This window comes from Muscardinus avellanarius (assembly GCF_963383645.1).
Source record: "Muscardinus avellanarius genome assembly, chromosome: 18".
Classification (NCBI taxonomy): Eukaryota; Metazoa; Chordata; class Mammalia; order Rodentia; family Gliridae; genus Muscardinus; species Muscardinus avellanarius.
The window spans coordinates 23,617,141-23,632,537 of NC_137804.1; the positions used below are offsets into that span (position 1 = coordinate 23,617,141).

At 33.9% G+C, this 15,397-nt stretch overlaps 1 protein-coding gene across 1 annotated transcript in view; it reads left to right on the top strand.

Moving 5' to 3' along the window:
• DAZL (deleted in azoospermia like) overlaps window positions 1-14,004 on the top strand; it is a gene marked incomplete at both ends in the record, with an annotated part of 53,214 nt that extends 39,210 nt beyond the window's left edge. Inside the window, 10 exons of the mRNA XM_080715367.1 lie at window positions 1,627-1,773; window positions 2,040-2,131; window positions 3,220-3,271; window positions 3,664-3,727; window positions 3,820-3,959; window positions 5,809-5,880; window positions 6,777-6,827; window positions 7,763-7,876; window positions 9,175-9,270; window positions 13,951-14,004. Of these exons, the coding sequence (XP_080571493.1) occupies window positions 1,627-1,773; window positions 2,040-2,131; window positions 3,220-3,271; window positions 3,664-3,727; window positions 3,820-3,959; window positions 5,809-5,880; window positions 6,777-6,827; window positions 7,763-7,876; window positions 9,175-9,270; window positions 13,951-14,004 (882 nt within the window). The remainder of the gene's footprint in view (window positions 1-1,626; window positions 1,774-2,039; window positions 2,132-3,219; window positions 3,272-3,663; window positions 3,728-3,819; window positions 3,960-5,808; window positions 5,881-6,776; window positions 6,828-7,762; window positions 7,877-9,174; window positions 9,271-13,950) is intronic.
• Window positions 14,005-15,397: the final 1,393 nt, after the last annotated feature.

The window sequence follows — 15,397 nt, forward strand, 5'->3', positions numbered from 1 at the left end:
CAAAATTAAAAGGACAGGGATGTAACGCAGGTAGAATGCCCCTGGGTTCAATCCCCAGTACTAAATGAAAAAAGAAAAAGTCATCTAAACTAGTAAAACTGGGAGAGAAACTTTTTTTTTTTTTTTTGTGGTGCTTGGGTTCCTGGAAACCCTTCTACCTCCGGGCTACACTCCGAGACCTATTTACCTATTTTATACATTTTTTTTATTTGGAAACAGGGTCTCTTAAGCCCTCGCGGCTGGCTTCGAACCTGCGCGATCCTCCTGTCTCCGCCTCCCAAGTGCGGGGATTAGGAGCGTGGGGCACCACGCCTGGCTAGGAGAGAAACTTTTGAAAAAAACCTATTGGAAATAAATTTAAATAACAGAATACTAAATTATACTGGCATACCACTTTATATTTTACAAAATGAATTCACAGATGTTAGCTCATTTCATTCTCAAATTTTCCTAGAGATAACATAGCTGGCAAGTAAGTGGCTTATAACCTAGTAAAGGACATGAATCTAGATATTCTGACTAAATCAAAATCAGTTTTTATTTCACTGTGCTATTTTTCTTCTCCAGTATATATAGTATCATCAAATTCTGCTTTAAAAACTATTTAACCTTAGAGTTTATTATAACGATACTAAAATCAGATCTCATCAGAATGTAGAAAAATAATGGGCTATCTGTATATGTAGGTTTCTTTACCTGAAAGTAAAGATGTTACCTTCTATATCTTTTGGCCCACTGAAAATTAGAATTATCAGTGAGACTGATTTGGTATTATTCAAGAAAAAATAATGTTATTTTAAAAGAATGTTACAGTTGAAAATTTTATGTTAATTCTGCTGGATAGAAAAGTGAAACAACCCATGGAGCCCAGGGCATTCTACCTCCAGTCTACCTCCCAGCCCTATTTTTTATTCTTTATTTTGAAACAAGGTCTCACTTAAGTTGCACAGGGCTTCACTAAGTAGTTGAGGCTGTCCTCCAAAAGATCCTCCTGTCTCAGCCTCCCAAGTACTAGAATTAAAAGTGTACATGCATCACTGTGCCTGGCTCTTGATAGTTTTTGTTATTGTTTGTTGTTTGTTTTTTGTTTTTTTGTGGTACTTGGGTTTCTGGAAACCCTTCTACCTCCAGGCTACACTCCCAGACCTATTTTATACTTTTTTTTTGGAAACAGGGTTTCTTAAGTCAGTGTGTGGCTGGCTCTGAACCTGCAGGATCCTCCTGTCTCTGCTTCCCAAGCACCGGGATTAAAAGCATCTGCCACCACACCAGGCTTGATGTTATCTTTTAATATAGCTTTTTTGTTTACTTTGTGTTTTTTTTTAAGATTTACTGTGTTTTTTATTAATGTATTTTTTAACAATTTATACAATTTTATAAAATATAAAACTAGTATTATACCATAGCATTGTACAAATGATCGTAATGAGTAACAATGGATTTAAGAAAAGTCTGTATTTTCTTGTTAAATTTTTATGCTGCTCTATTCCAAAAAGTCCTGAGCCTGAACTAAGCTATTGGTATCTAATTTACAATGAAAGTAATTTAAATACAATTGTTTCACATTGTATATGGTTTTTGTCTGTGTACCTAATTATGTATGATGTTTTGCTTTCCAAATTACAGTCTGCTGCAAATTCTGAGACTCCAAACTCAACCATTTCCAGAGAGGCCAGCACCCAGTCTTCATCAGCTACCACCAACCAAGGCTATGTTTTACCAGAAGGCAAAATCATGCCAAACACCGTTTTTGTTGGTGGAATTGATGTTAGGGTACTGTATTCAAATTTTTTTACACTTATAAATATGTTGTGAGTAGTTAATTGTATTTGGGCCCTGTTGCAGACATCATTTTTGTACTTAATGCAGTTTTTAATTGGCTTTTATTTAATCCATGGAACTAAAAATATTTGACGAAGAGACATAGGCATTTTGGGATACTATAGGGAGATATATTTGCATCAAATCCCCTTTTTACAGTAGAATTAAAAATCCTAAATGCTAATTTTTTATTCTTAAATTTAAATTCTTTTCTGTAGATGGATGAAAATGAAATCAGAAGTTTCTTTGCTAGATATGGTTCAGTGAAAGAAGTGAAGATAATTACAGATCGAACTGGTGTGTCCAAAGGGTGAGTAAAATATATGTTCATTCTATGTATCAAAAATAACTGTACTCTTAGCATCTAAGAGTATTGAGGACTTCAGAACTGGTATTCTGAAGCCAGCCATGGTGCCTTAATCCCAGTACTTGAGAGGCTGAGACAGGAGGATCACAGGTTTGAGGATAGCTTTAGCAAGTAGTGGACTCTCATCTCCCTAGTGAGAAACCTGTTTCCAAAAAAAAAAAAAAAAAAAGTAGCTGGGTATGGTAGTGCATGCTTGTAATCCTTGTACTTGGGAGGCTAAGACAGGAGGATCCAGGTTCTCAGAAAGCCTCAGCTACTTAGACCCTTTGCAACTTAGTGAGACCCTGTTTCAAAATAAGAGGGAAATTACTTAATGTACATGATTTACATTTACAAGCATATTAAAGGCAATCACTAAATCAAACATGAGAAGGAGGGAATGGGGTGGTATCTGGATAAGGGCTAAAAGAGTGATGTATGCATGTATTCATTAAGATGTATGTACAGGCCGAGCATGGTGGCACACACTTGTAATCTCAGCATTCTGGAGGCGGAGATAGGAGGATCGCGGTTTGTGGACAGCCTCAGCTACTGAGCGAGGTCCTTTGCAACTCATTGAGACCCTGTTTCAAAAAATAAAAATACTAAAATTAGGACTACAGGTGTAGCTCAGAGGTCCATTGTCCTTGGGTTTCATCCTCAGTACGGGGGGGAAAAAAAGATGTATAGCAATAAAAAAAATTTTAAATTAAAAAAATAATTTTTTTTACACATCTCATAGCATTTTAAATTTTAACTATCTTGCCTTGGATTATAAGTTAATTCAGGTTCATAGATATAACTTTGTTAATAAGTGAGGTTTCCATCTTAATAGTAACACATCCTAACATCAGGTTAAAAAAAATAAAAAGTAGTGGTATTTTAGGGAACCTATTATATATATATATATATATATATATATATATATATATATATATATATATCAAAAATCACAATATGTTCTTCATCACTTATAATTTTTATAATTTCACAGAATACTAGAAGTTCTAAATCATACTGTATTGTGATGATTTTATATTTTATCTTTCTAGCTATGGATTTGTTTCCTTTTATAATGACGTGGATGTGCAGAAGATAGTAGAAGTAAGTAATGGTCATATGGAAAACTCTTATTTCGCTTATTGATGCCATATTCAAGGTTGAGTCCCTGAATATACTCATTCATATAAAATAGAGAAAAAATATACTTCTATTCCTATTTGAAATCAAAACTTAGAGTAATCTTCCATTGTCATAACCTATTCACTTTTGGGCATCTAGTTTCATGAACTAGGGAAAAGAAGGATAAGGAATAGGGTTAAAGGATTTTGACCATTTTACATTTTGATAAGAGCTTTAAGAGGACAAATATTTATTTGATGTATATGTATCATTGATCTTACCTAATAATAGGAACATTGAAGGACCTGAGGTATTGCCCAACCCTTGAAAATAAAACCTTAAAAACTATAGTTTTGTTACTGTTTTCTTTCTAGTCACAGATAAATTTCCATGGTAAAAAGCTGAAACTGGGCCCTGCAATCAGGAAACAAAATTTATGTGAGTAAAAAATGAAACTGTTCTTAATGAAACATCCTTGAGTTTTCAGAGAACTAAAAATAAGTTTTCTTTTCTTTATTAATTTGTAAAAGGTTCTTATCATGTGCAGCCACGTCCTCTGATTTTTAATCCTCCTCCTCCACCACAATTTCAGAGTGTTTGGAGCAATCCAAACACTGAAACCTACATGCAGCCTCCAACCATGATGAATCCTATAACCCAGTATGTTCAGGTAAGAATTGCTTGCATTACTGTTCTCTGATTTATTATAGTCTTCTTACCCTCTGAAATCATATTCATAGTTTCTGTAATATATGATAATTCAATATATGATAATCCAGTCCCTATTAGAATACTTTGAGTAATAGAAGACATGTTACTTAGCTAAAATTTACTCCTATGTGCATACAAGAACCTCCATAGCCTCACAGAATGAATCGTTTTTTCTCATATGATAACTCCTAAAATATTCTAAGACAGCTTATTTTTTGTGTCTGCCTACTTTATTTTCTGAGATTATTGATTCTAGTTGTTCTTTGTCAATAATTTCCAGATGCCTTCTTACATAGGCTGCTGACTTCTGGACCTAATTCTAGTTCTGGAGTGGGTAGATTTCTGATATATTTTACTAGAGCTATAAACTATTGGTAGAACTTGACACTATTGGCTATTAATGATAAATAACTTTCTGTTTCCTTCTTAATTTTATTTTCTTTGATAGAAAAAGAATAAGTAATAGTAAAATAGTTTCACAATATTTCTTATATTTTCCATTTACCTGAAATGTAGGATATATATTTTTATGTTTATTACTCTTAACATGATATATAAGAAAAGCTCTACTTTTTCTCTTTATTTTTGGTCCTGCTAGAAATCACACCTGGGCTTTGTATGTAATAGGCAAGGGCTCATTTACTATGAACCCTTATGATTCTAAGTATTCATGTTTGCTACTACTTAAATGTTTCCAGTCAATAAATACCAAAGCATGTAGGACATTATACTGTTCTTTTTTAGTTTTGGATTATTCTGCCCTTAATTTTTAGAAGTGAAATAGCAAAATAGCATAAAATATTCTTAATATTGCAATACCCAATATATTAACTTACTCGAAAATGTGTCCTAAGGAAGCCTTATTGCCTGGATAAGGATATCTTTCTGGGTGGGAATAAATATACAAATAAGGTAAATGGAGGCTTGCAAAATCATTCTCCTTGTCAATTTATCCCTTCCTTCTCCCAGCAGAAAAGGCTAATATTTGTTTTTATTTTTTGCGGTACTGGGGGTGGAAGCCAGGGGCATTCTACCTCCAGGCTACACCCCCCAGCCCTAATTTTTATTTTTTATTTTGAAACAGGGTCTCACTGAGTTGCAAAGAACCTCACTAAGTAGCTGAGGCTGCCTGTGAACCGCGATCCTCCAGTCTCAGCTTCCCGAATGCTGGGATTACAAACACGCACCACCACACCAGGCTAAAAAAAAGTCTAATACTTGTAGAAGAATATTATCATCTTCATAAAGCTAGTCATTGATATATAATCTTGCATTTTTGTTATAGAAAAACAAATTTAGCCAGGCATGGTGGTGCACACTTATAATCCCCGTGCTTGAGAGGTTGAGACAGGAGAATCACACAGGTTCGATGCCAGCCTCAGCTACTTAGGCTCTCAGCAACTTAATGAGACCCTGTTTCCAAATAAAATACAAAAAATAGGTTTGGGAGTATAGCCCAGAGGTAGAAAACCTGAGTTCCACCCCTAGTACCACAAAAAAAAATTTTATTAGGCTGGGCATGGTGGCACATGCTTGTAATCCCCATGCTTGGGAGGCGGAGACAGGAGGGAATAGCGCTGGTTCAAAGCCAGCCTCTCTGGCTTAAGAGACTCTGTTTCCAAATAAAAATATAAAATAGGTCTGGGAGTGAAGCCCAGAAGTAGAAGGGTTTCCAGGAACCCCAGTACCACCCCCCCCAAAATAAAAACATATATTAATCTTTATATTTTGTTATATTGAGAATTATATTTCTTCTAATATTTTAGATAATATGCCTTCTTCATTTTTTCTCTAAAATTTATTTTCAGGCTTATCCTCCATATCCCAGTTCACCAGTTCAGGTCATAACTGGATATCAGCTCCCTGTTTATAATTATCAGGTAATTTGGAATATTGTTGTGACCTTCAATATTTATATAAGTGTTTCCAAATTGTATGTTGTTTAACCCAGTTAAGTGAGCCTAACATTAAAGAAAAATATAATTAGTCTAGAATTAAGACTATGATATCTTAAGGTTATTTCTGTATTATTTAGAAATAATGGAATGATATTTTGTGTGTGTGTGGTATGCTGGGGATTGAACCCAGAAGTTTCTATCTCTGAGCTATACTCTTAGCTGTTTATATTTTTTAATTTTAAAGAGTTTCACTAAGTTGCTGAGTGAAACTTGTGTTGTTCTTGTTTCAGTTTCCTGAGTACTGGGACTGCAAGCAAGGCCACCATGCCTGGCTGGTACTTTGACTAAGAAAGAACTTTTCTGTAGAAATTTTCTAAGATTTGGCATTTCCTATTTTATTTCAACATGTATTTTTCTATCATTGCTGTCAAATAGCTGAAACATCCAGGATGACCTTTATAAATTTTTCTAGGCACATAGGTTAAAATTATTACCCAATTCTTAAAAGTACAGAATTGTAATTATATTTGATAGTATTTATTTTCACTGGCTGCTATGAAATAGTAGTTTTCTGAATATGTTTCCATATATTATAGCCATATTTATTATCCATGATCTAACCTATGATAATAATTTCAAAAGAATCTTTGAGTTTTCCTCAATGCTAGCTCCAGAAAATTTGAGGTTAAGGTGGGTTTTATATGTGGGCATAACAAAATGAACTTTAAGCATTAGAAACATAAGTATTTCTTGGCTCTATTTTGTATTTTATTACAATAACAAAGGAGCCAGTATGATAAATACTTCGACATTGTATATCATCTGTCTTTGTAAAAATGTATAGGAATGGTTGAATAATTTTGTTTCTTTTTTTTAAGATGCCACCACAGTGGCCTGCTGGAGAACAAAGGAGTTATGTTATACCTCCGGTAAAATGAATTATTCAAACATTTACTTTCTAGTCTTAATTTTAAAGTATTTTCTTTTAAATTTAATTTATTATAGATTTCCTGACCTTTTTGTATCATGTATGTCTGTAAGGTTTTTTTGTTTTCTGTGGTACTGGGGTTGAACCCAGAGACATTTTATCTCTGAGGTATACACCCAACCCTTTTTAAAAATTTTTTTGGGGTTGGTTGTTTGTTTGGAACAGGGTTCTCACTAGGTTGCTGAGAGTCTTGCTAAGTTGATAAAGGCTGGTTTTGAACCTACAATTCTCCTATTTCAACCTCCTGAGTATTGAGATTATAGGTGTACACTACCACACCCATAAAATGATTTTTACCTTTTTTTTTTTGTTGTTGGCCCAGTTATTACTTTCACAGGAGAAACTGCTTTTTGTTTCTCAGGTTGTAATTTTGTATGTGTAAGCAATTGGCCATTCTGTAGCCAAGAAGTGCTCAATTTCAAGAAAGTATTAATATGGATTTAGAATTAACATTTAATCTGCCTAGACTGTGTCCCTAGTTTTGCTGTTTATAAAAATGTGTTGAAAATAAACAAATGCTTTTATGTCGATACAAAGTAAGAAAAGGAATAAAATAAAAGGAGTGCTGCCTCTCAAACACCTGGGGCTTTTGTTACCTTCCATCTTTTATCAGGATTGGATATTTGGAGGTTATATTAAGTGTTAAAATTCTCAGGCACACTTTTACTGCATATTAGTTTCCTTTTATCATATTCCTTCTAATTATGATTACATTGACATAAGAAAATTTTAAATGATTATATTACTGCATTTCAGCTTATTCAGCAAAATTTCTAAAATAAAATAACTGAATGTCACCATATCCTACATCATTTGGGATAATAGATTGCTTACAAGTATATCTTTTTAATTGCATTTTTATCCTTATAAATGTAGGCTTATACAGCTGTTAACTACCACTGTAATGAAGTTGATCCAGGAACTGAAGTTTTGCAAAATGAATGCGCAGTTCATGAAGCTACTCCATCCTCTGGAAATGCCCCACAAAAGGCAAACACCTAATTTTGTTCAGTGATACTTGTATTTTTTATTTATTTTCTCAAGTTTTAATAATGGCCCTTTGAGAATCAGGCATCTTTGCCCATATTTAAATACAGAGGCCATAAACTTCAGAGTTTAAGTAAATGAGTAATATTCAGCAATTAATGCAGTGCTAATGAATTTTAGACATCCACAAACTTTCAATGTATACAATGTATACATACCATTTCTGACTCAGCAGTCCTTTCCTCTCCTAATATTATTTTTTGGGTTTTTAAAAATCATACTTTACCAAATATTGTTACTAATATGATTTTGTAGAATGCAACAGGCAGGTTTCTGCAAGAACTTTACTCTTTATAAAAGGAATTAGTGTGAATTTTATCTAGTCTTTTACAAACAACGTTAAATATTTACTTAGCTAATAAATAGTAAAACACATTGTGATATTCTCTTCATAACATTTTATATGACAACTCTCAAGAGTGGTAGAATTGTAGTAATTATTCAGATATTTGAAGTAGGCAGTTTCTGATCTTAATTCTTAGGTGGGGATACCTATAACAACAGTACTCTCACTCTTCTAACATGTTGTTGAATGGAAGTGTGGAAGTAGCTGATGTACTGGGGATATTCATAACTCTGAATGATTGCATTGTAGGAATCCTTTATCCATTTGTTTCTTGGTGAAAAAAAAATGTTAACTACTGAACCATAGAGTGAAAAAATTCCCTGATTTGGTACACAATTTTTTTTTTTTTTTTGGTGGTACTGGGGTTCCTGGAAGCCCTTCTACCTCCGGGCTACACTCCCAGACCTATTCTTGCATTTTTATTTGGAAACAGGGTCTCCTAAGCCAGCGCGCGGGGCTAGCTTCGAACCTGCGCGATCCTCCTGTCTCTGCCTCCCAAGCGCGGGGATTACAAGCGTGCGCCACCACGCCCGGCTTGGTACACAATTTTAAAGTTTGAAAAAAAATCATAAGAGCTTACAGTACAATTATATTAAGTCAGGTTTTTGTTATGAATATGTTGTTTGAAACATTTAATAAGAGTGTCCTATTTTTATCTAATAAGAGTAAATATCTTTAAGCAGAATATTAAATGGTTTAAATAAATTTAGCTTTTAAAACCAGTATTATGTCAATAAGATTCCAAAATATTTAATTTGAGAGAAAACTAAGTAATATGTTGTAAGAATTATGACTCACATAAGAACTTTTTAGAAATAAATGTTCTTGTTCACTAAACTTTCAAAAAAAAATGATTAACTGTAAGAGTATCCTTTATTGAAAAATTCTGTTTCAGAAATCTGTGGACCGAAGCATACAGACAGTGGTATCTTGTCTGTACCCAGAGAACAGACTGAGAAACTCTGTTGTTACTCAGGATGACTACTTCAAGGTATGAAAGGAATGGTACGCAGGATAAAAAGTACATATGTTAGCTTTGATGCATATTTTTATTGTGGTTTTTCCTATTGTTACCATGGGGAATTGATTTACTGTTCATCTTGCTTCACAAAAATTTGGGAAGTAGATTGGCAAGGAAAACAGACTTATTCAAAGCCAGCTTTGCAGAAAATAGAGGAGCCTTTTTCTGTGTCAAATCTTCATTTTCAGGGGGCTCCAAAAGCCAGGAAATGCATATATGCAGAATTTGTTAGCTAGAGAACCTGTCAGTCTTGCCAAAGCATCTGTCCTCAGCAGGAGGAAGTTTTTATTCAGAAGTTAAAACAGTTTGGAAATTTAATTTCAAAAGGGACTCTTTTGTCAAATCCTGCTGTTAACCAGAAAGTTGCCGTTAATTTCAGAGAGTCTGTTTCACAGGGGTGTGCATACTTTGAGATTACTTAAAGCATTTAAATGAAGTGTCTTTTGAGTATAATCTAGTAAATCACTGAGTGGATTTTACCTGGCAGTGTGTTTTATGACACTGATACCTTAATAAAGTATAGTTCATCTTTAAGGAATAAATTTAGCAGAAACTTCTAATTTAAAGAGTTTGTGAGAGGCTGGGCATGGTGGTGCACGCTTGTAATCCCCGCGCTTGGGAGGCAAAGACAGGAGGATTGTGCAAGTTCTGTTTCCAAATTAAAAAAAAAAAATGTAAAATTAGGTCTGGGAGTGGAGAGAGAGAGGGAGGGAGAATCATTACAGAAAACATTGGCTTGACTGAGTAATAAAAGAAAATTTTATAAAGCTGAACTTAATACACCAATATTGAATTAAAGAGAACAAAGGAAATGGACCATTCAGATGACAGACTTGAACAATGTAGAGAAGAAAAAGAAGTAAAGTTGAGAGTTTTAAAAGGAACTGAATAGAAAGAAAATGAAGTTGGTTCAGAGTTGTTAAAATGGAAGACAATGTATGTTTTTTGTTTTGGTACTGGGGATTTAACTCAGAGGCATTCTACCTCTGAGATATACCCCTGGCGTTATTTTTTTTATTTTGAAACAGGCTCTGAGTTGCTGAGGGTCTCACTAAATTGCCGAGGCTAGCCTCATACCTGCCATCATCCTCCTGTCTTAGCACCTCACTGGTTACTGTAGATTTTTTAAATTAAGAAATATTTAGTTTCGCCGGGCGTGGTGGCGCACGCTTGTAATCCCCGCACTTGGGAGGCAGAGACAGGAGGATCGCGCAGGTTCGAAGCCAGTCGCGCGCGCTGGCTTAGGAGACCCTGTTTCCAAATAAAAATGTAAAAATAGGTCTGGGAGTGAAGCCCGGAGATAGAAGGGCTTCCAGGAACCCCAGTACCACCAAAATATATATATATATTTAGTTTCTAATAAGTTTCAAATCAACCTTTGAGACATCACTTAAATCTTACTAAAACTACATTTTTGGGTGCAAGGATGCTGTGAATCAGACTCAGCCTCACATATGCTAATCATATTTTCTACCACTGAACTATATTACCAGCCTCTTGTTTACAAGTCTAAATGAGGATGCCCAAGGTTAAATACTAAAGGGATTAAGACTAAATAACCTAGAATCCCTTTAGTATTCTGAGTCTATGAATATGAAAAAGAGGTAACTGGTTATTCCACTGTGGAGGAATATTGTGTTTGGTAAGGGAAGATTTTTTTAATAGTAGATTTATAGAGATTATATAATTTGTACACCATACACTTTCTACAGAATTATACAACCATGACCATTATTGAGTTTGTGTGTGTGTGTATGTGTTTTTAGTGGTACTGGGGTTCCCGGAAGCCCTTCTACCTCTGGGCTACACTCCCAGGCCTATTTTATATTTTTATTTGGAAACAGGGTCTCTTAAGCCAGCATGGCTGGCTTTAAACCTGCACGATCCTCCTGTCTCTGCCTCCCAAGTGAGGGGATTACAAGCATGCGCCACCACACCCGGCTATTATTGAGTTTAAAGTATCTTAATTAACCCCAAGATAAAGCTTCTACCCATTAGCAATCACTCCCCATTTCCTACTAATGCTTCAAAACTTAGGCAACAAATTATATACTTTTTCTAAGGGTTTTACTATTCTAGACATTTTATAAATAGAATCATAGAATGTGTGGCCCTTCGTGAGTATCATCTTTCACTTAGCATATTTTCAAGGTTCATCAGTGTTATGGCATGAATTAGAATTTAATTTTCCTGCCGGGCGTGGTGACGCACGCATGTAATCCTAGCACTTGGAAGGCTGAGACAGGAGGATCGCACAGGTTCGAAGCCAGCCTCAGCTACTTAGTGAGGCTCTCAGCAACTTAGACCCTGTTTCCAAATAAAATACAAAATAGGTCTGGGAGTATAGCCCAGAGATAGAAAGCCTCTGGGTTCCACCTCTACTACCACCAAAAAAATAAAAGAAGAATTTAATTTCCTTTTATTTTATAACAGACACATTTTATTTATCCATTCAGTTGATAAACATTTGAATTATTTTTACTTATTGGCTGTTGTTGATAATTCTATGTGAACATTCATGTACAACTTACTGGACGTACACTTTCGTTTCTATTGAATATATTTCTAGAAATGGAATTGTTGTGTCATATAATGACAATTTTTAACCTTTGAAGAAATGCCAGAATTTGTCCAAAATAGATATATCATTTTATATGCAAAGGGAAGGTTTTTTTCTGTTTTTTTGTGGGGTTTTTTGTTTTTTGCGGGTCTGGGGATAGAACCCAGGGTCATTCGACACCTGAGTACACCCCCTGCCCTATTTTTTTTTATTCTTTATTTTGAAACTGGGTCTCACTGAGTTGCAGAGGTCCTCACTAAGTAGTTGAGGTTGTCCACGAACTGCAATCCTCCGGTCTCAGCCTCTGGAATGCTGGGATTACAAGTGTGCACCGCCATGCCTGGCTCAAAGGGAAGTTTTAAGCTATCACTTTGTGTCTTTAAACAAGAATAGCTTTGTTTCATCTACAAATGGACATAGGATGATGAGCCTTAAAAAGCCTTTTTAATGAGTATACCAAGGACCTCCTATATTACAGAAGAGCCGAGCCATGGAAGAATTAAATTGACATTTTTATAAAGGGAGTAAACATACTCATTTAAAGATGTTGTTCATTTGTTGCTTCATTTCACCGAGACAGTACAACACTGAAATGTGCAACATGGAAAATATTGAGGTTATATGACAGCTTACCTTGTTCAAAGTTCTAAATGCTTAATTGATAGTACTTAAATAGTTTGTGTGAAAACAGAAAATAGTCTTTACATTTGAGTTTTCACCTGGTATTATACAAAAGCCTCCCTTTGAACTCCAAAGATTTCTGTTTCTCTGAGCTGAGTCAGAAGTTGGCCAACTGTAGTTGTCTAACATCTAGATTTATTTTAGTTGACTAAATGTTGTTTTGATTGAAATTGAATGCATCCAGATATTTGAATGCATCTATTTTCATGTTAAATTCTACTTTTTTGTCTTAGTTCCAGCCACTTCATAATTATATGTTTACTATCTGACTTACGGATATATATGAGTTTGTGAGCATTTTTGTAGTTTTTAACCTAAAAAGGATACTACCCTGATGACAGGTCACATCACGTTATATGACAACTGAATCTAATCCCTCGGTGAAGGGCACAGTTGAGCTAATTATTGTAGAGAGAAAATACTATTGTATTACTGGTTTACTCGGCCCCATTACAATTTTTAAGGCCTCACTTACTTATATTTACATCTCTGTAGGCAACACAGATTTTTAAAAATTGCTTGTACAAGTCAGTCTTCTGTATCCATAGAATCCATACCCTCAGATTCAACCAATTATTTATACAGTTTTTTAATTGTATTCAACATGTACGAACTTTTCCTTGTAATTATTTCCTTAACCATATAGTTTACTGTTTCTATAATTCTTATGTTAGTATAAGTAACTTAGATATTATTTAAAACATGCAGGATGGAGCGGGGATGTAGCTCATTAGAATGTTTGCTTTGTGTTTTATCCATAATACTACAAATAAAAGAAAAAATATAGGATAATATAATATGTGCTATATTATAGTATAGAACTACTCAGGTTATAAACAAATACAGTGCCATTTTATATAATACCTGAACATCCTCAGATTTTGTTGGTATAGGGGTTTCTGGAACCAATTCTCTGAGAGGACAGCAGCTGTTGCAGTTTTTCCCTTCATTTTCTAAAGAATTATTTATCTTCATAGGTAAAGGGTATGCCTTTAAGTATACTAAAAATTTAGATATTTTAGCCTAAAAATATGGGATTTCAGGTTGAGATGGAGTGCTGTTCTCAAGCAATACTTTTAGGCATTATTATATGCCCTTTCCACCAGCTGGCCTGTGATACCACTGAAAAGTCAGTAAGAAGTACCTAGAATGATAATTGTTTAAAGAAAACTTATTTCTAAAGTTACTGGGATTTCTGTTTTAACTAAACTGCTTAGTAAAACTAGCCAATATTAGTACATTTATAATTGCAAAATTCAGGAATGTGTCTCCAAAAGGATCACCTTTTATCATTATTTATAGTACATAAGCCTAAAATAAATGTATTTTAGGTATTTTTCAACTCTCTTAGGTCAGTAGTGGTAAGGGGGAACTTTCAGTGAAGTAAATACTGTTTCTGTTTTTTGTAGGATAAAAGAGTGCATCACTTTAGAAGAAGTCGGACAATGCTTAAATCTGTTTGATCCTCTCTGCTAACTTTCTAGTCTCAGAGAAATTGCTGGCTTTATATTACAAAGAGACTGAAAGTTGTTCACTATTATAGAAACTTAATTCTAAATTTTGATAAATCGCATTCAGACTTTCTCTACATGTTATAGTAGATTATTTTAGTTTTATTTTACATTGAAACTGTTCCTAGATGTTTATTTAGAAACTGTTCTATATTCAGTATATAATTGAAAGTAAAATAATTGGAAGTAAAAAATAATTTTGAAATTGCAAAATAGTTGTCAGGAATAGCTTTTAGGATATATCTGTTAGGATTTTTTTTATTGGAACTGGCATTTTAAGAGTCTAAAAGCAAATACTAATTTTCAAACAATAGTTTTTAAAAGCCTATTTTGAAAGGTCAGAATTTAAATACTTTGAATACAAGCATTCACATCTCCAACAAATACCTATGAACAGTACAGTATTTACAGTATTGTGCTTTGAATTTATGATATAATCTAAAAATTTACCACAAAAGCAGAAGTTTTAAAACTGCATTTTTAATCAGTGGAACTCAATATACAGTTAACTTTATTGAAGTTTTCCTCATCTAAACCCAGTAAAACAGATTCTAAACAAACAGTCGAATCAGTGGGTCTTAGATTTATTCAAAATGTTTTATCCTTTATTTAGAATACACACACACACACACACACACACACACACACACAATTTGATTTGGATGCTAATTAGGATAACTAAAATTCTGGGCCTAATTTTTTTTTTTAAAGAAGTCAAAAACTAAACTACTAGGTTCATAGCTTCTTAGAGAATTAACATTCTTCTTTTTTTTTCTTTTAATTTTTTCCTGAAATGCTAAATTTAATGGCTATATCTTAAATTGTGCAAAATATTGGTATTAAAGAATACTGAAATTTTTTATGTCACTTAAAAGTTAATCAGAGTATCTGAAAGGAATTATTTTTATAAAAACATTAAAATATTAGTTATTTGCTGTAGATTTTTATTTTTGTTAGCCTATTATATTTCCTTTTGTAAAGTAAAATATGTCCTTAAGAGTCAAAGTGTAGGTAGTTTTGGCATTTCTAAACCACAAAAATTGTTTCATAAGTACATCTCAAGAATATATTAGAGTCAGAATTGACAATCTATTTCTGGATTAGCTGGTGTCCTCATTGAACATTGGGCAACATGACAGACAACTAGAGCACCAGAACCATTGTATCCAGTCTGTACTCCTATTCTTCTGGGAGATTTACTCCTAGAAGTGATAGTATGAAGGCAAATTTCAATATGAACAGTTTGAGGGCTAATAAGCCTTGGAGGGGTATCAATGTGATAATATGTTTCTAAGGGAAGCAGTTGTATCAGAATCATTTGACTTGCCATGGACATGAGTTTAAA